This window comes from Miscanthus floridulus, chromosome 6 (genome assembly GCF_019320115.1).
Source record: "Miscanthus floridulus cultivar M001 chromosome 6, ASM1932011v1, whole genome shotgun sequence".
NCBI lineage: Eukaryota > Viridiplantae > Streptophyta > Magnoliopsida > Poales > Poaceae > Miscanthus > Miscanthus floridulus.
This window is the reverse complement of record NC_089585.1, coordinates 140,754,032-140,773,188: the sequence shown is the minus strand read 5'-3', so window position 1 is coordinate 140,773,188 and position 19,157 is coordinate 140,754,032. Positions and strand designations below refer to the sequence as shown.

The window sequence follows — 19,157 nt, the reverse complement described above, 5'->3', positions numbered from 1 at the left end:
GGAAGGCAGAAGTTCCATCACAGCGCAGGGCGGTGGCGGCGACGATGAGCAAGGGAGCACTGATGATGTTGCTGGTGGCCACAGTGATCCTCCTGTGCCTACCATTGGTGCTGCCACCGCTTTCGCCACCACCTCTGTTCCTTCTCTTCGTCCCTGTGGTGATGCTGCTGCTGCTCTTCTCCTTGGTTCTCTTCCCGTCTCACCACTGTGCATGCTCTTCTCCGACCTTCCTTCAGTAACAACAATGTCTGACGGCCAGGTACTTATTCCTCCTCTCAATCTTTATTCCCAATATATCCATATGCTATTTCCTCACCTTCATTGGTGGGTGTATATATATGATATGTATCATACAACATACAACAGTCAGGTGGCCCTCAGGAGAACTTCTGTTCTACCTTTCAAGCCCAGATGACGTGCCATCTTGGAGTGAAGGGTGATAAACCAATGAAGAAATGAATGCTAACTAGTCATTTTTGTTGTGGAAAGAATTTCCATAATGCTGTGCCTGTGGTAGGCTGTATAGTAGTAAGCCAGCGGTGAGTACCGCTGCACCTACAACAAATCCAGGTGGCAGAGATGATGCCACACCGATATACGGCAGTGGTAGGGTGAAAGCGTAGATGGACAGCGGAACTGCACAAGAAAACCATCATTCATGATCAGTTCATATATCATGCTACAACATCTTACTTGAGTGTCTTCTCTGCTAGTGGTAGCAGCAACAAGCATAGTTATAAAAGGAATGTTGGTTTTCTGCTCTAGGCCAGCTGGTGAACTGTCAAAAGCTCAAAAAAATTTCACTTTGTTCTTAGGTGATATAATTCAAAGACTGCTCTGTACGTGGTAGCAGAAAAACCATAATTATAAAATGAATGTTGGTTCTGCTCTAGGCCAGCTTCTGAACTGTCAAAGGCTCAAAAGTTTTTCATTTGGTTCCTAAATGATATAATTCAACTGACTGCTGGCAGCATGAACAGGAAGCACCCAACAATGAAGAAGGCTAAACTACTTGCTAGTGTCCGATTGATAGGAATAAAAAACAGTTTTTTTTCACTTTGTTACTAGACGATATAATTCAATGAATGTTGTCATCATGAACAGAAAATACCCAACAATGAAGAAGACTGTAAACTATTTGATAGTATCTGATTGATAGGAATAAGTAGGTCCATGATTTGTTGGCAAGGTTAGTCTGTATGGTAGTCTCTGCTAAACAAGCACAAAAATAAAGTTAATACATGCATAATTTCAGCATGCCTCTTGTACACCTGAAGCTGCTTGTGAGCCTCCTATATATACTTCTATGTTCTCTGTAACTCGTCCATTTGAAGTCTCACTAATTCACTATCAGCCATATCGTTGTCTTTTCTGGTTGTAGTTGAGTGTACCAGAATAATCTACTAAGTTGCAGCTAAGGTACTTATTCATCTTATTCAAAAAACGTGATGCTTCGATCATAGTATCATACCCTGATAGGTGTTGCGTTAAGATAGTAATTATATTCCATCTCGCTATCTATAGAACTATAGAAGATTTATGTATACCAATTACCCACCATTCCTTGCAAGAACACATAAGCACTGCGCCCAGTTTTTCTTCTCCCGCAAAAGGAAGGCTGACCATAATGTTTAGCCAAACAAAGCAATGATTTGTCAATTGGGACTTTCCAAATATCGGCTTGTGTATGGTTGAAATAAAGGTTTCACAATACAAAGGCTAGACGATATTCAATAAACTGTGTAAAACAGTTTTAAATCAGTTCAACTATGGTGGATACATTAATGCTGTTGTAATCGATGTTTCAAAATGAACCCATCCCTTATATCAATGAAACATGCAGTGGTACTTTAGTGAAGTGTTTTTGCCAGTGGTATGACAGAAATTCCTTTGTCAAAACGTTCAGATGTGCACTTTACCATAGAGTTGAGACATTGTGAAGTTAAAATGAAACCGAAACACAAAACTTGAAAAGTTTGATGTGCTAGCCGCTGGTGTAAGTAAATGGGATGGTGCACTGAAGACAGTATGAAAACCTGAGAATGTAGAAGCCAAGGAAGATATGACTGCCGAGGACATCTTTAGTAGGTGTAGTAATGATATATTGTATCCCATGTTAACCAACACAAATAGTAGTGGTAGTAGTGGTGCCCCTTCACAACCTGCACAGTTCAGAAGTTTAACAATAAGTAAGATGCTTGCTCAGCATGCTTATATGATTCCTTTTTATATAAAAAAATACCAATTATATGCTAATGTGGAAATTCAAAATGAATCAGAATTGCGAAGGATAACATGGTAGTAAAGAAACATCTTACTGAACATTGCTACTGTGAATACATTCTTTAAGACATATTGTAACTACAACTATGAATTCTCACCTACTTAAAAAGTTCAACTCAAACAAGCAGGTAGGATTAGTTATTAAGCACTAACAGAATGGTGGAAACTTCAGAAACTCAACGTAAATGGTAATAAATCATTAGTGCTTAATTCAATTTTAAGAAATATCATGATCTGCATTTACCTTACAAAGACAGATTTTTAAAAAAGGACTAGAAAAAATAGCAATACCAGATATTGATCCCATATTTAAGAAGCAGGCTGCACCATCTTTAATGTACGTTGGTAACACATGGAATGGAACTCCCCATAACTTTGACAGGAAAGGCAGCAAGAGACACATAAAAAGAGCCTGAAATGGTAATTTGCTAATTATTCTGGATGGATATATACTGCATCCAAAGTATTAGACAATAGGATCGTATTCTTACTTGATAAGCAGAGCCATATGAATTGACAACAAAAAGATCAACTGAGCCACACTAGAAACAAAAGAAGAGTATTGAATTAAGAAAAGGGTCTGACAGAGATGAATGGCTATGAAGATTTGACTAATGAAAGCTCTACATATCATGGTAAATAATGGAAGGAAGTAATTACCTTCAATTTCTTAGAAGCATCTATAAATATTATTTCCTGCAACAATAAACTTTAGTTGGATCAGGTGAAACTGGCAGCTAAAGCGCTGTGGTTAGGTAACTGGTTTATTAAAATAGACTTGCTACCTTCAACACTGTATCAGCAGCTTGGAGAAAGAACGATATTATCATTAGCAGCGGCCATAAGATTCCAGTACTTTTAAATGAAGCACTAGTACCAGATCCACTGCACATGCCAAAGTAAGATTCATGTTAAATCCTATTCACGTCAAGGCAAGAGATATCTGAATCAAAAGGAAGACTTCTGGTTTGACATTTGACAATATAACTTGACACAGCTTGCTCATGCTGCTGCAACACAGTTCCTTAATTCCAAACGCTATTCTCTCACTACGGCGGTGACAAGCAAATTAAGGTTTCCAAAATGATCCTTCGCTGAAACACTGTAAGCCATAACACAATTCCTTAACCCCAAATGCTATAGTTTCTAACCCTAAAACATGCAAAGAACAACAAAGAAGCGTTGCATATGTCAAAGATGATACTTTGCTGAAACATAGTATCAAATCCTCCATGCGAAGGAGATATGTGTGAAAGATTCTTTTTATAGCATGTGTGATTTCCATAATTTGCATATAGATGTTTTATTTTTCCAGCAGCAGAAACGTAGAAATTAATGAAGTATTTTGTACTGTAACACACATGCCACCAGATGGGGGCACATGAACACCCACTGTATGGTTTGTGAGACATTGACGATTTCTGGAGCATAAAAGCAATACTGTAAACATTCCCAACTAATGATACAAATCTATTTACTCAAGTTCTTATCTTCTGGATTTAACAGAAGGTTTGTTCAAGCGCCCTTTAAGATGGCATCATCAGAAAGAAGAACACAACTTCATGGAATATAGCTGTGAAAATACACTCAGCAGCTTCACTGGATGCTTAGAGACCCACATGAGCTCATCGAGAGATTACTTACCTTGCTACAGTTATTATGACACCAATGGCCACTAGAAAGCATCCTGCTACCTCATTAATTCTATAGCGCCTCTTCAAGAAAATAGCAGATAGAATAAGCTGCCAGACAAGATAGGTCTGCAAAAAAGTAATAAAGAAATTAAGGCATGTGATTAGATATGAATAAACAAAGATTGTAATATAACACTGATAGTGCTCATAACCTGTGACAGTATTGGTATTGAAGCCCCAGAAAGAACAGCTACTCCAACAAAAACAAAACAAAACAAATCAAACTGTGAGGACAAGCTTCATATAGTTCATGTCAAGTAAACTTACTTTCACGAACAAACTACCTAACCAAACTCAAACATCAGTACAGAAGTACAAGTGAAGGTGCGGAACTGTGAACCTAAAGTTGACTTCGACAATTTTCCTAGCTAATTATGCACATGAGTGGCATACGTTTTTAGAAAAACTCTAGCAGCATCGAGTTAATTGTGACAAACGGGTAGACGGATGTTGCTTCAGTCATTACTTGGCCACAAAAAATAAGTTGAATCCGGCTTGAGAAAATTACCTCCAGCTGCCATCCCTGCTGCTGCTCCAAAAGCCTCTAAGAGTCCTACAGCTAGAAAAGGTTTCTGTGGTAGAGACAGCATCTCATCTGTGACAATGCCCGCTTGATATCGAAGATACAGGATTGAGAAATAGACGACAACATATCTGCCAAAATTAGATGATTCAGAGCATGTTATCAGAAACCAATAAATAGTTCAAACAGAGTTTCACAGAAAAGATCATTTCAACTAATTTGTAAAATGCATGATGTTGAACTATAACAGGATCGGAAAGCAAGTCGATAATTGCTCTGATGTCTTTTTCTTTGATATCATAGTGCCTTGGTTCCAATAGAATCTAATTGTAGAGTAACAGCCTCAAAACCATTAAGGAAGTACTGGTATTTACTCAACAAAGGCCAGCGATGCAGTTTAGCTTTTTTTTTTTGTGACTTGCGATGCAGTTTAGCTATGCAGACACTGTTATGCATGTTAAATACCGTAAGGGATTAGTGAAGAAATAGGATTATTGCAGCACGATTGATATTGTATATTGTGGCTAATTAAAAAAAAATGCCATGTTGATGCAGGCTATATATATTATACCAGTCATATGAGAAAACTGTAATGTGAGAAATGTCAAATGGCATTGCAGAAGTGAGGTGTGTTACTGCTACACTTGACAAACAAAAGCATATACCCAGATTTCAGGGAATCATGAATTGTAGTAGAAGCAATTACCCATTTTATATTTACTATGAGCTGTGCTACCTTACTGATGCATGCTGGTGCAGTGGTGCTCACTGGCTCACTAGTCACTGATGCATAAGCATAACAACAAATCAATAATAGCACGGTAATAGTTTCTGCTGCTATTTATGTACCGTATTCATATTTATACCCCGTTTGACATGATAAGAGGCCAGCTCATGAGCTCTATCTGGCACCGGGGGGAAAAAACACGGCAGCGCAGTCGCAGGACGGCATCCAGATTTAGCAACAACCAAAAAATCTCGCCCAGTTATTTTATTCCACGAGACACGTGGGGCCGCAACCGGAAATGATTCACCATCCACGACAGCGAACGGCTTGACGGAGACGACGAATCTCTACTGTTCAAGCTTCCAAGTCCAAGCGACACTGCTGGATCCGATCGGGCACAGCAGCAGCAGCAGCAGCGCGTGCGCCATCTACTACGACGACGACCGATCAATGCGGGCGCAGCAAACGAAGCGAGGAGAGAGAGAGAGAGAGAGGAGAAGGCGCACGGACGCACCCGAACGTGGCGAACTGCGCCAGGAAGAAGGGGTACTGCCGGAGCGGCACGAGCGCGAGCTTGTAGAGGACGCGGTTCCCCGTGCCCATGGCGACGACCGCGGCGGCGGCGATGGCCACCTCCATCCCGGCGCTCCTCCCGACGCCCGCGCTGCTCCTCCCCGCGACCTGCCCCGCCGCGGCGCACCTGCCCCTTCCCAGGCTCGTCCACGCGCGCGCGGACGCCCACGGGTCCGCCGCGATCCACCGCTCGTGCGGCCGCGCCGTCGCCAGCACCAGCGCCTCCCTCCTCCGCAGCGGCAGCGCCAGGCCCAGCGCCGCTCCGTCGGCAGAGCGCGGCGCGGGGGCGCGGAGCAGCAGAGGGCGGTGCCGCGCCGCGGAGGGGCGGCACGTAACGGGGGACGGCGCCATCGCGGGGGTGGGTGGGAGGAGCCGGGACGGGACCGCCTGCCTGCGCGGCGGAGTGGCGCAATCGCAGCTAGTTTTTTGTATATGCGCTGGTGGCGGGCTGGCGGCGGAACTGTGGAAGGAATGGAATGGCGAGGAGAGGGAGGAGGAAGGAAGATTCCCGGGCGGAGGCGGAGGCGGAGGCGGGTCGTGCTGTTCTGCTTCGCCTCTGCTGCTGCTTTGCGTCGCGCCCCGTTCTAGTGCTCGTTTACTTTTGGTTTTGGTGGGTGGGTGGAGGGGGCGGCGCGGCCACGCGAGCCCATTGGAGGGGAAAAAGTTTCTCTCTTCTGTTTCAATTTTGGCAGTTTCGATTAAGGTCAGTTTCGATATTATTGCGCTCGGGTCCTTGGATATTTTTTATTTCCACACATGGCCGCATGGTTTTTTTTTTCTTTCTCCTGCCGATGTAGTAAGAAGTAAACAAACAGTAGCAAGGTAGAGTACTTGCACATAACACTCGCGTTGTAGTTTTAAAACGTGTTTTGTGTCATGCCTACACACCGTAGATTACCAGTGGTCTCATGGATTGGATTAATGATCTTAGATCATGTTTGAATCTATTAGCTGCTAATATAGCTCATAGTTGTATTAGCTAACTAACTATTAGCTGGTTTGTTCCAACTAGTAAATTGTTGTTAGTTGGGTATTACCTAACAATTAGCTAGACTGTTAGCTGGATCCATTTGAATCCAAAAGAGGTAATTATTAGCAGTGAGCTATTAGCGCCATAGATCCAAACATGGCCTTGGACCAAACACATCCTACGTACATCAACAGAGTATCAAGGATTACATGCAGAGGCAGCGTGGTGTTGGGGCATGCAACGATATCTATGATAGTAATGTGCGGCGATATCACTGAGGAGGCCATGATCTAGTCCCGCTCTATAGTGAAGAAATTCTGCATAAGTGCAGGGCTCGTTTGGTTTAGATTCTAGGGGCTTCCACTCCTCCATATGGATACCACGTAATACTACTATATGTTTTTTGATGAAACAGGTAAAATACGACTTCTCCAACACAAAATAACTAACCATCAGAGCCACGATTTTAGAGCTTCATCTGCTTTGCTATCCGCCGCTATAGTTACGAAGAGGAGCCCCTCCAAACATATCCCGGAAGTTGATCATCTTCACTTTTTCAGTGGGGCATGAGGTCGCGTGAAGCCTATAAACAGTATCCGGTGCAGCGTTGACTTTTTGAAGTTTGGCACTGCCACTCCCGACTTGGTGGTAGCAATTTTCGAGCAGGGACGCAGGACCTTTAGCCCTTTGCGCAATTATTATTGGCTCACGCTGCATTCCTTCCTGGTCACTGGCCCAGTCATAGGAAAGGTACCACTCCGGGTCTCCAGTAGCGCAGCAGGCAGTAGGTAGAAATGCCTTTTTCATGTGATGGTGCATGGAATGGAATGGGTTGAGTCCCATTTGGTGCTAGCAGTATTTTTTCTTTTTTCTTTTTTGAATCTTTGCCCTGTCTTTTGGTGCAGCAGCAGCAGCACGGCCAAGCCAGAACACCCAGGGGGACGCCGGGAGGCGCAGGCCCGCTCATCTTTTGGTCGACAGCGAGAGGGCACGAGGCGGCATCCGGTTACGGGCGGGCGGCACACGCACATCGGCACATGCACACGCTCGCGACCTATCTGGTGGGTGCGCTCTCTTCCGTTCCGTGTCCTTGTTCCGCCGGGCCCAGGACAGCGCCAGCAGAATTGCAATTGCTAAAAGAGACAAACTGCTACTTGTAATGCAGTTCCGTCACCTCTTACGTCTGCCCCGTCGGCGTCGGCGCCATGTGGCCAGTGGCCTGGTCGTGGTCGGTCCCCCATTGGCCAACGGCCGGGACGGGACGGGACGGGCCAGCGAGTGGAGGCCGGGGCCGGGCGGCCGGACGGGAGCGCGCGGACCCAGCCACGCAGGTCACGGTCAGCGGCTGAGCGGCAGCAGAGGGCGTCCGCGCCCGCGCGCCGCCGCGACGTGTTTGTCTTGTGACTTGTGAGGCGTGCCCGTTTCTGGAGGAGCGCCTCGACTCCGCACGGCTCTATCCGCTATTCCACTCCACCTCGCGGTCGCGGGCCCCGGACCGGACCCAGTGCATGCTCTCGATCCTGCTACCTACCTGCGCGTATCCGGCATTTGTCCTGCCTCATCCGTGCCACTCTTTGTTTCCTCCGATTCCTTCCTTCCTTTCTTTCCTAGTAATTCATTTTTCTATGGAGCCATGGAGGGGAAAACAAACACAAAGACAGCGATGGATGGTTGATTGATGGAGATTGGTTTTATTGAAGGAACTGCTATGTTTCAGGGTCTGATTCTTTGTTTGTTTCAGCTACAGAGTCCTATCCACTCCACGTGTGCATATCTCATACATATCTTTCCAATTAATTATTGATCTCTCCACAGCCATGCCATGCAAATTCGGTCTTCTAACGAGTATTTGGCTCTCTCGGTGCTGCCAACCAACCAACCGATGCACAGAGAAGAGAACCCAGCCAGCCGACCAGAACAGACCTCTTTCACAGCCTCTTGGACTTGATGAGGTAGGCGACGGAGCCGGAGGTGGCGAGGGGCACGACGACGTCGTCCGACAGCCAGCCCAGCCCCGGCAGGATCTTCTTGGCCAGCAGCGCGCACGCCGGGGCGCCGAACAGCAGCATGCCCAGCTCCACGCTCGCCTTGCCCACCCTGAAGCTGCCGGCCTTCACCACCTCCCTGCTCATCGCCTCGAACTCCTCCTTCGTCACCTTCCCATCCGACCTGTGGTGCTTCTGCATTTACGTATAGATTCAGCACGGCCAGTCACGGCAGATGGGGGAAAAAAAGATGAACATGCATGGTTTCATTCAGCTCACGTTATACGCATCCTCAAGGGTTTTCTTCTCTGCTATCCTGTACTGCAGCTGCCCACGTTCCTCGCAGAACATTCTGCAGAAATGTTCAGGCGTCGGGCCAATTCGATCATGCGATTAAACAACGATCGGATTAACAAGAGAATTCTGTGGGTTGTTTGGTAAAAAAAATATAGATTCTGTGGGGCGCGCGGGTTGCAGTTGAGAATTCTGATCATATGATTGTGATTTCCCACGAACGTAACGCTTACTCGATGAGCTCGAAAATGGCGTGGTAGAACTCGTCGAAGGATTGCACGCGGGCAACGACGTCGTCATAGTGATCTTCCATGAACGCAATAAGCTTCTCCGCGTCGCTAGGCGGCTTTGGGCGATTTGAGACTTCATCTGGCTCACCCTTTCCAGCGACCTTTTGGGAGATCTCACTCGCATCTCCGGCTATCAAATCAACGAAAGATCATCACCATCATTATTCGTAAGATAATATACCACAATTCTCGATCGATCGAAATGCAGAGGTCACATAACGCAGAAATTCTCTTTTCCACGTCAGCTTACAAGACAATGGATCAAACATGCTGGTAAATTTGCAAATAGAAAAAAAAGAAAGAAAACTAGCATCATCATTTGCACACATGGGTTGTTGCAAGGTAGTACGTACTAAGCAAGACTGCAAGAACGAACATGATCAAAATGCATGGTAGTTCAGCGTAGGTACCTTGTTGCTTCGCCTCAATGTTTTCTTGTTCCATCCCTGATGAAACGCAGGAAGCTGCCTGGTCTACTACTTGTGATCATATTCATAGGACATAGGTTACGTCTATATACACGTCAGGCTGCCAGCCTTGTTCCTTGAGTAGGACATGGACAATGGCATTGCCTGTACACTAAGCAAGAGCAGAAGCCCAGAACGCAAGCCAAAAGGCTATAAGAATACGAGAATCTGCTTGCTAACCTCTGCGAGAACCTACATATGTGATAACTCCACTGCAAGCGTTTGGGCAAAGAATAATGCAGGTACGCAAGGTCCTGAATATCCGGGGCTAGAAATTTTTTTGGTCGCTTCAAAGAAAAGTAAATCACCATAAAAAAGATGGAAGTAAACACTTATTTGTATTAAATAGAGAGAGTGCCTACAGCTTTGATCACACAACATAGCAACAAATTAAAATTACCTGAACCTGAAGACATACCTTGGCAATCAATCACCAATATCCTGGTGCAAAGAGCGGCTTGTTCAGATTCATTTCAGGTTTGAATTGAGCTAATGACGCAACAAGCCTAGATAAACAAGCATACGATGTCACAAGGCCACCCTTTGATGTCATTGACCACGCAGCATAGGCAAGGCCACGTGCAGGTCCGTCTTCAGAAATTTGGGGCTCCAGAACGAAATCTAAATTGGGCCCCTAAAGTTTCTAGAATTTGTATGACCAATAAAATTAAGGCACACTTTCAAGTACAATTATCTCTAATTTATTGAGTCTTTCTTGTGTCATAGTAAACCGCAACTTGGATTTGAACAACCTCAGCTTAGAAAAGCTACTTTGCCAGAAAATTTTGTATGCAATAGTAAAATTAGGATAAAGGACCTATAGAATCCTTAAGTAAATTCTAAATGAAAATTAACTACCTACACAAATCTTGTCTATTTGTACCTTTGTATTTGTATAGTGTCAGTACTTTGATATGGCTAGAGAAGAATAGATCTTGTCGCGTCCAGGACAGGATGCCAAGCTAGGAATAGGGACTCGATCGGTGCTTCACTGCTTCTGCAGTTCTACGGCTGTGCAACATTAGTCGTTAGGTGTCAGGAGGCGTTTTTGCGTAGATTGACACTTCGGCAATCGACAGCCTAGCGATCTAGCATATGAATATCCACCGGTGGCCGAGTGGGCACTCACACCGTCTCCAACGGCAAACGACGATGCAAACGCAAAATTCATTGTGCACAGTATTTTGCGTTCTAAAATCACGCTCCAACGGACGACGCAAACAAGGCAGTCGTTGCCTCGCAGGCGAGCTGGAAGGCAAAAACGTGTCGTCTCTCTCGACGACGCAAAACACTGTAGATGGAGGCGCTGCCGCGTGGAGAGAGCGAGGCAAAGAGAGAGGGAGGAAGGAGGCGGAGGGCGAAGGGGCCGTGCCACGCCACACACTGGATATAGCGTCCCCGCGCCACGCCGCCACCGGATCTGGACAGGGGAAGAGGCCCCGTCCCCGCGCCGCGCTCCTGGACCGGATCCGCCGCCGAGGATCCATGCGAAGCCGCCGCCCCTCGAATGCCGTGCTCGGAGGAGAGGGAGGGGTCGCCGTGCCGTGGTCGGAGGAGAGGCGCGGCCTAGATCCGCCGGGGAGCCGTCGGAGGAGAAAGAGGGGTCACCCGCGCTCCTGGGGCCGCGCACCACGCTCGCCGCCGCCGGAGACAAAGGAAGGGGCCACGACGAGGGAGGGAGGGGCGCCGTGCTCGCGACGAGGGAGGGAGGGAGCCGCGCGCGCCGAGCCCACCACCCGCCGGAGACAAGGGAGGGGCGTCGGGCTCGCTACGGTGAGAAGGGAGGGGCGCGGCGGTGGGTGGGCGTGGATTTGGGTCTGTCTGTTGGAGAGGAGATATTTGGGTCCGTGACTTTTTTTTTTACTGTAGATGACCTACAATACCGAATGGGTATTGTATTTGGGTCCTCTTTGTTGGAGTCAGTCTCAGAGGGCCCAAAGTGGCAAGCACCTACGCTGCTACACATGCATGTCCTCGACTAGCACTACGTGAAAAATGGTTTGTAGCAACAGGATAATTTTTTTTAGGAGCGGATGGTGATAGAGCCGTCCCTACAGTGGCGTGCTCGGGAGCCCAAAGACCAGCGCCCCTATAAATGGAACAACAGGGGCGGCTGGTGATACGAGCCGCCCATAGAAATTGGTCGGATTTATAGGGACGGCTCACTCACCAGCTGCCTCCAGTGTTGCTATTTATAGGGGCGACTGGTGATTGAGCCATCCTACAAATGCCCTGCGTATAAATACCTGCGATTTGTAGGGACGGCTCAATCACCAGCCGCCCCTACAAATGACCCACATATAAAATAAACTGCAACACCTTCTTTCTCCTCGGGTCACTCACTTCAACCCATGAAAGAAAGGTGGGGAGGCCTTGGGCACCTCCTAAAAATTACTCAACTAAGGGAGGAAGGTTTTGGTCTCAAATTCTTTGGTGGAGAGGTTGTAGAAGGTAAGAAAATACTATTCCATACTTTTTTTTAAGTTTTAATGGTTTGTTAGTGAGTAATTAGAGTTTTGCTTTTCTCTCTCTTCTATGGTGCTTGAGCTACTTATGAAGCAAATTAGACTCAAGTTTTGAATGTACATGGGTAAATTAGGTAGGGGAACAAAATCATATCCTTATTTGGTCCATGTTTCTTGATTTTAGTGAATAATTAGTTAGTTTTATGGATGTTTCATGTGCATGTAGATCTAGATCTAGGGTTTGATTTTTTTTATTAATTTTGTTTTTATAAATTTATGTTTGATGAAATTAGACTAGGGTTTGCATGAAAGATATTGGGTAAAATATAATTATTGCTAATTGTTGTCTTTGAAATTATTTATTGTAATCAACAAATATGTATTTTAATTATTTATGAATAAACGGGTCATTAATTAATTTTCCTCTACCATGGTGTCTTTGTATGCTTCATGTAATTATATTTGATTTATATTCATATATATCTGAAGTATATACAATTATTCTCAAGTAATAATTAATTTGATTCATTTATATATATATATATATATATATATATATATATATGAATAAGTAGTCCTTTAATGTTTGTTTTGTTGTTGTTGTAAAAGATGGAGTACAGGAACTCTTGGATGTATGGTTCGTTAAGGTTCAAGATAGGTTTCCGTGAAGAGGTGGATAAATTTATTGAAATCACAAAGAAGCATGCAACGACGTTGACAGAGAATAAGCATACAATTATTTGTCCCTATAAAGATTGCAAGAACCGTATGCCATGGACAGATGTGACTATTGTCAGATCATATTTGATTATGCGAGGATTTCTTGAGGACTACATAGTGTGGATTCATCATGGTGAAACGGTTATTGTTAACGACGAGGATGAGGATGAATACGATGATAAAACCCTAGAATCTCTGTCCTAATATTTAGCAGAGCTTGATGCACGAATGGATCCTGAGTTTGGCAATGAACAAGGTGGTGATGCTGGTGGTTGGGATAGTAACGACGAAGGTGGTGCCAATAATGATGGTGGAGCATGTGTCGGGGATGAAGATAATTTGGAGGACATGATTCGAGCCCTTGGACCAGAGATTTTACTAAAGAGCCCGAAAGGTCTAGAAAATTTAGAAATGGTGACAAAAGCATCGAAGGAGACTGTATATAATGTTGAAAAGGGATGTCTGATACATTGGACATTGCTATATTTTGTGCTTGAGCTACTCATCCTGAAGGCTAAGTATGGCTAGTCAGACTGTAGTTTCAATAATCTATTGTGTCTCCTATCATGGGTGCTGCCACAACCAAATTCAGTTCTCGCCAACACATACCAAGCAAAGAAGGTCATAAGTCCATTAACAACGGGGGTTGAAAAAATACATGCATGCTCCAACCACTATATACTTTTTCGTGGCGAAACGTTCAAGTCACTAGATAAATATCCCCGGTGTGGGGTCAGCCGATACAAGAACAATGACCTTTATGGTGGGAACGAAGCCTCCATAGGGAAAAAGAGGAATAAGAAGGGTACAAAAAAGGTGGTACAAAAATCTCAGCCCCCAAAGGACACTCCATTAGGCAATGATGCAAAGCAGAGAAGAATTCCTGCCTTGGTAATGTGGTACCTACCAGTGATCGACCGCTTGAGACGTATCTTCATAAAACCTAAAAAAACCGCACTCATGACATGATGGAATGATGAGCGCAAGGTGGATGATGATAAAATTGCACACTCGGCTGATTGTAGTCAGTGGTAAAGGTTCGATGAGAAGCATAAAGAATTCAGTGATGACCCAAGGAATGTATGGTTTGGGTTGAGCACCGATGGAATGAATACCTTCAATGAGAGGATGAGCGACCACAACACCTGGCCAGTGATCTTGACCATGTACAACATCCTAACGTGGTTGTGTCAGAAGAGAAAGTACCTTCTCCTCACTATTCTTATTTCTGGCCCTAAACAACCAGGCATTGATATAGATGTGTTTCTCGAGCCTTTGATGTAAGAAATGGAGAGGCTATGGAGGCTTGGGGAGCCGATGTACGATGCGTTCTGAAAGGAGGACTTCATATATAGAGCAATAATATTTGTTACTACCAATGATTACCCCACATTATTTGCTTTGTCTAGATAGATCAAAGGAAAGATGGGATGCGTGGTTTGCTTGGATGGTACTACATGGGTGTACCTGGATGTATCCAAGAAGATAGTTTACCTAAGGAATCGACGCTTCTTAAAGACAAATCACAAGTACCACATCAAATTATTCTTTAGATTTTATGACAACACCCCAGAGATTGAACCCCTCCGGAGAGACGTCATAATAGAGAACATGTATATAGAATGGTGAAAACATACGCGTCGTTTATGGAAAGAAGAATCTGGATGGGACGAACAGTAATAGAAGCACACCTCCTGTCGAAGATGTACCTTTCAAGAAATAATCGATTTTCTTTCAGTATCTGTCTTATTGGCTAGACTTAGAGGTCCCCCATGCCATTGATGCTATGCACGTGTAGAAGAATATCTTTGAGAGTCTCATTGCTACCATGATAGATATAGGCAAGTCAAAGGATGGTCTGAAATCACAGAAAGACATGGTGCAGCTAAACGTGATGCCACAGCTTCACCCGGTACCTGAGGTTAATGGAAAATACACTCTGTCCACGGTGTGCTTTAACCTGACACCAGACAAGAAGAGAGCTATATGCACTTTCCTGAGGGGGGTCAAAGTCCCAACTAGGTTTTCAGTGAATGTGAAGAAGCTAGTGTCGATGAAGGACTTGTCAATAACACATTGCAAGGCTCATGATTGTCATGTGATGCTAACAATGTTTCTACCTATTGCAATCAGGGCTATAAAGTCAGAGTTCTTGAAAATGACCATCACCCGCATGTGCTACTTCTTTTCAAAGATCTCATAGAAGACGATTGACAAGCAAGAGCTGAGTGACCTACATGAATTTATGGTGGAGACACAAAACCAACTAGAGATGTGTTTACCTCCTACTTTTTTTGATATAATGCCACATCTCATGATTCACATAGTTCATCAGATATAGGCGCTGGGCCCTTGCTACTTGCATGAAATGTGGTCCTACGAACGGTTCATGTCGGTTCAAAGTCGATACGCGTATAATCGAGCATACCCAGAGAGCTCCATGATAGAGGGTTACAGTACTGAAGAAGTCATCGAATGCTGTTAAGAGTACCTAAAAGTATAGAAAAAGATTGGTAAACCCAATTCTCATCACAAGGGTAGGCTAGCTGGGAAGAGCACCACTGGTAGAAAAGTGTTCATCGACTATGATTATAAAGAGGTGATTCGAGCGCATTATAATGTCTTGCAGAGTACACAATTGATGCAACCGTACATTGATGAACACTTGGCTATCATTATGGCCGAGAGAAATGGTCGTTCAGATGATTGGGTCATGAAACAGAACAAGCAATGACTAACTACATGGTTGAAGGACCAAAACATACCGCCTAAAAAACCATAGACTCTATTACCATCAGCAGGTTGGCGGAGGGGCCATTGAGACAAGTGACATCTTGAAATGCTTATGACATCAATGGGTATACGTACTATACCCATGCAAATAATAGTTAATATGTGAACCAAAACAGCAACTTTTGAATAGAGGCTCTCAATGGATTGGGGCAAAAGATCCAATACTTTGGCATCATTGAAGAGATATGGAAACTTGACTATGAAAGAGATATAACGGTAGCCCTGTTTCAATGCCACTGGATCAAACAACACTAATTGAACGAGATCGGATTGAAAGTCTTAGACCTTAAGAATCTAGGCTACCAAGATGACCCTTGGGTGCTCACTTCATGTGTCGCACAAGTTTTCTATATGTCTGATCCACAAAGTAACCTCCCCCCAAAGAAGAAGACAAAGCATGTGGTTGCCTCCGAGAAACAGCACATTATCAGAGTTGATGGCGGGGATGATGTTGAAGCTTATAATAACTACGATGAGATGCTGCTATTCACAGACTTTCCTAAAAAGATTAGTGTTGTAAAAAAGAACCTGCCCAAAGATATATTGCCATGGAAACGAAAAGATATCAAGAGGAAAGTCGTTATAGCGGGCTAGCTAGTTGTTGAACATGGAGTGTTTATGTAAGTGTGTGTTTGCAAGACTTCATTTATGCATGCGTGTGAGACTATATATTTATGTATGTATGTAAGACTATATATTTTATGTATATGTGTGAGACTATATTTATGCATGTGTGTGAGACTATATTTATGCATGTGTGTGAGACTACCATTTGCAACATCCGGATGAATCTATTTCAACATCCACTCTATTACTATTAAAACTTAATGAAATCACTTAACACTTTATGAAATGAAGAAATGAACAAAATAAAAATAGGAGATCTTGATGAGTTATACAACTTGTGTATTCATCACCTTTACAGCTGAAATCATTTAGTGGTTGAAAATCAGGTTTGAAGCTGTCATTTTCTGAAATTCAAAATTTAAACTGTTCAAATTTTATCAAATAAAATGATGACCAAAATAAAAGTGGTACATAGTGATATGTTCAACAACTTTTATATTCATCACCTTTACATCTAAAATCATTTAGTGATTGAAAATCAGGTTTGAAGCTAATATTTTCTAAAATTCAAAATTTGAACTATTCAAATTTTGTCAAATAAAAAGATGACCAAAATAAAAGTTGTAGATAGTGATGTGTTCAACAACTTTTATATTCATCACCTTTATAGCTAAAATCAATTATTGATTGAAAATTAGGTTTAAAGTTGTTATTTTCTAAAATTCAAAATTTGAATCGTTCAAAATTAGTGACAAAGATAGATAACTAGACTAAAATGATAGAGCATGATTTTAGAAAATTTTAGAAAAAAAACCATCACATTTAGAGTTAGTATGAGGAAGAAAAACTAGTTACAAGTTTCAGCCACAGATTAAAAAAAGAAATCACACTTGTTCATCATTGATCATCATGAACAATTGTGATTTTTCCTTTTAATCTCTTGGTAAAATTTATAACTAGTCTTTCTCTCTCATACTAACTCTAAATGTGATGATTTTTTTTCTAAAATTTTTTAAAATCATGCTCTATCAAGTTACTGTATTGATTTGGTCACTCTTTTCGTTTGATAAAGTTTGAACAATTCAAATTTTCAAATTTAAAAAAATGACAAGTTCTAACAAGATTTTGAAACATCAAATGATTTCAGCTGAAAAAGTGATGAATACCAAAGTTGTTTAACTTATCAAGATCTAAAAATTTTAGTTTGATCATTTCTTCATTTGACAAAATGATAGTAAAAATTGTTCACAAATCAACATGTCTCTTGTATAATTTATAAAACTATGAGGGATATGTGGATTTATGAATAATGTTTACTAATACTTTGTCACATGAAGAAGTGACCAAAATAAAAATTGTAGATAGTGATGAGTTCAACAACTTTTATGTTCATGATATTTCTAATTGAAATGATTTAAGGTTTTAAAATCTTGTTTGAAGTTGCTATTTATTAAAATATAAAATTTGAACTATTTAAATTTAGTCAAATGAAAAGATGACCAAAAAAAAATTGTAGACACTAATGTGTTCAACAACTTTTATGTTCATGACTTTCTTATTTGAAATCATTTAATGTTTTAAAATCTTGTTTGAAGTTACAATTTATTGAAATTCAAAATTTAAACTATTTAAATTTTGTTAAATGAAAAGATGACCAAAATATAAGTTGTACATCTTGATGAGTTCTACAACTTTGTTATTCATCATCTTTACAGCCAAAATCATTTAATCATTGAAAATCAGGTTTGAAATTGTTATTTTTTTAAATTAAAAATTTAAATTGTTCAAAATTAGTGATAAAGATAGATGATTAGACTAAAATAATATAGCATGATTTTATAAAATTTTAGGAAAAAAACCATCACATTTGGAGTTAGTATGAGGGAGAAAAAGTAGTTATAAGTTTCAGTCACAGATTAAAAAGAGAAATCAAACTTGTTCATCATTGATCATCATGAACCGTTGTAATTTTTCTTTTTAATCTCTGGATAAAATTTGTAACTAGTCTTTCTCCCTCGTACTAACTCCAAATGTGATGATTTTTTTCCTAAAATTTTCTAAAATCATGCCCTATCAAGTTACTGTATTGATTCGATCATTTTTTTTGTTTGACAAAGTTTGAACAATTAAAATTTTTAAATTAAAAAAAATGACAAGTTCTAAAAAGATTTTGAAACACCAAATAATTTCAGCTCAAAAAATAATGAATACTAAAGTTGTATAACTCATCAAGATCTACAACTATTATTATTGTTATTTCTTTATCTAACAAAGTGACAGTAAACATTATTCACAAATCAACATGTCTCTCGTATAATTTATGAAACTATAACTGATATGTGGATTTTTAAATAATATTTACTAATACTTTATCACATAAAGAAGTGACCAAAATAAAAGTTGTAGATAGTGATGAGTTCAACAACTTTTATGTTCATGACATTTCTAGTTGAAATGATTTAAGATTTTAAAATCTTGTTTGAAGTTGTAATTTATTAAAAAGCAAAATTTGAACTGTTCAAATTTAGTTAAATAAAAAGATGATTAAAATAAAAGTTGTAGATACTAATGTGTTCAACAACTTTTATATTCATGACTTTCTTATTTGAAATCATTTAAGGTTTCAAAATCTTGTTTGAAGTTGTTATTTAATATAATTCAAAATTTAAACTGTTCAAATTTTGTTAAATGAAAAGATGACCAAAATATAAGTTGTACATCTTGATGAGTTCTACAACTTTGTTATTCATCACCTTTACAGCTGAAATTATTTAATCATTGAAAATCAGGATTGAAGTTGTCATTT

The 19,157-nt window shown here is 41.7% G+C and overlaps 1 protein-coding gene and 1 pseudogene across 1 annotated transcript; both read right to left on the bottom strand.

The window, feature by feature from the left end:
- Nucleotides 1-238: 238 nt before the first annotated feature.
- On the bottom strand, nt 239-6,415 carry LOC136457141 (protein CLT1, chloroplastic-like). The gene is made up of 10 exons (XM_066457184.1): nt 5,742-6,415; nt 4,486-4,631; nt 4,130-4,167; nt 3,928-4,043; nt 3,069-3,168; nt 2,944-2,979; nt 2,775-2,825; nt 2,575-2,695; nt 2,037-2,162; nt 239-636 (listed from the first exon to the last, which is right to left on the bottom strand). Exons 1-10 carry the CDS (start codon nt 6,149-6,151, stop codon nt 467-469), a joined length of 1,314 nt encoding a protein of 437 aa, XP_066313281.1. The 5' UTR covers nt 6,152-6,415; the 3' UTR covers nt 239-466.
- Nucleotides 6,416-8,459: 2,044 nt separating this feature from the next.
- On the bottom strand, nt 8,460-9,835 carry LOC136459938 (uncharacterized; annotated as a pseudogene).
- Between the last annotated feature and the right edge of the window lie 9,322 nt (nt 9,836-19,157).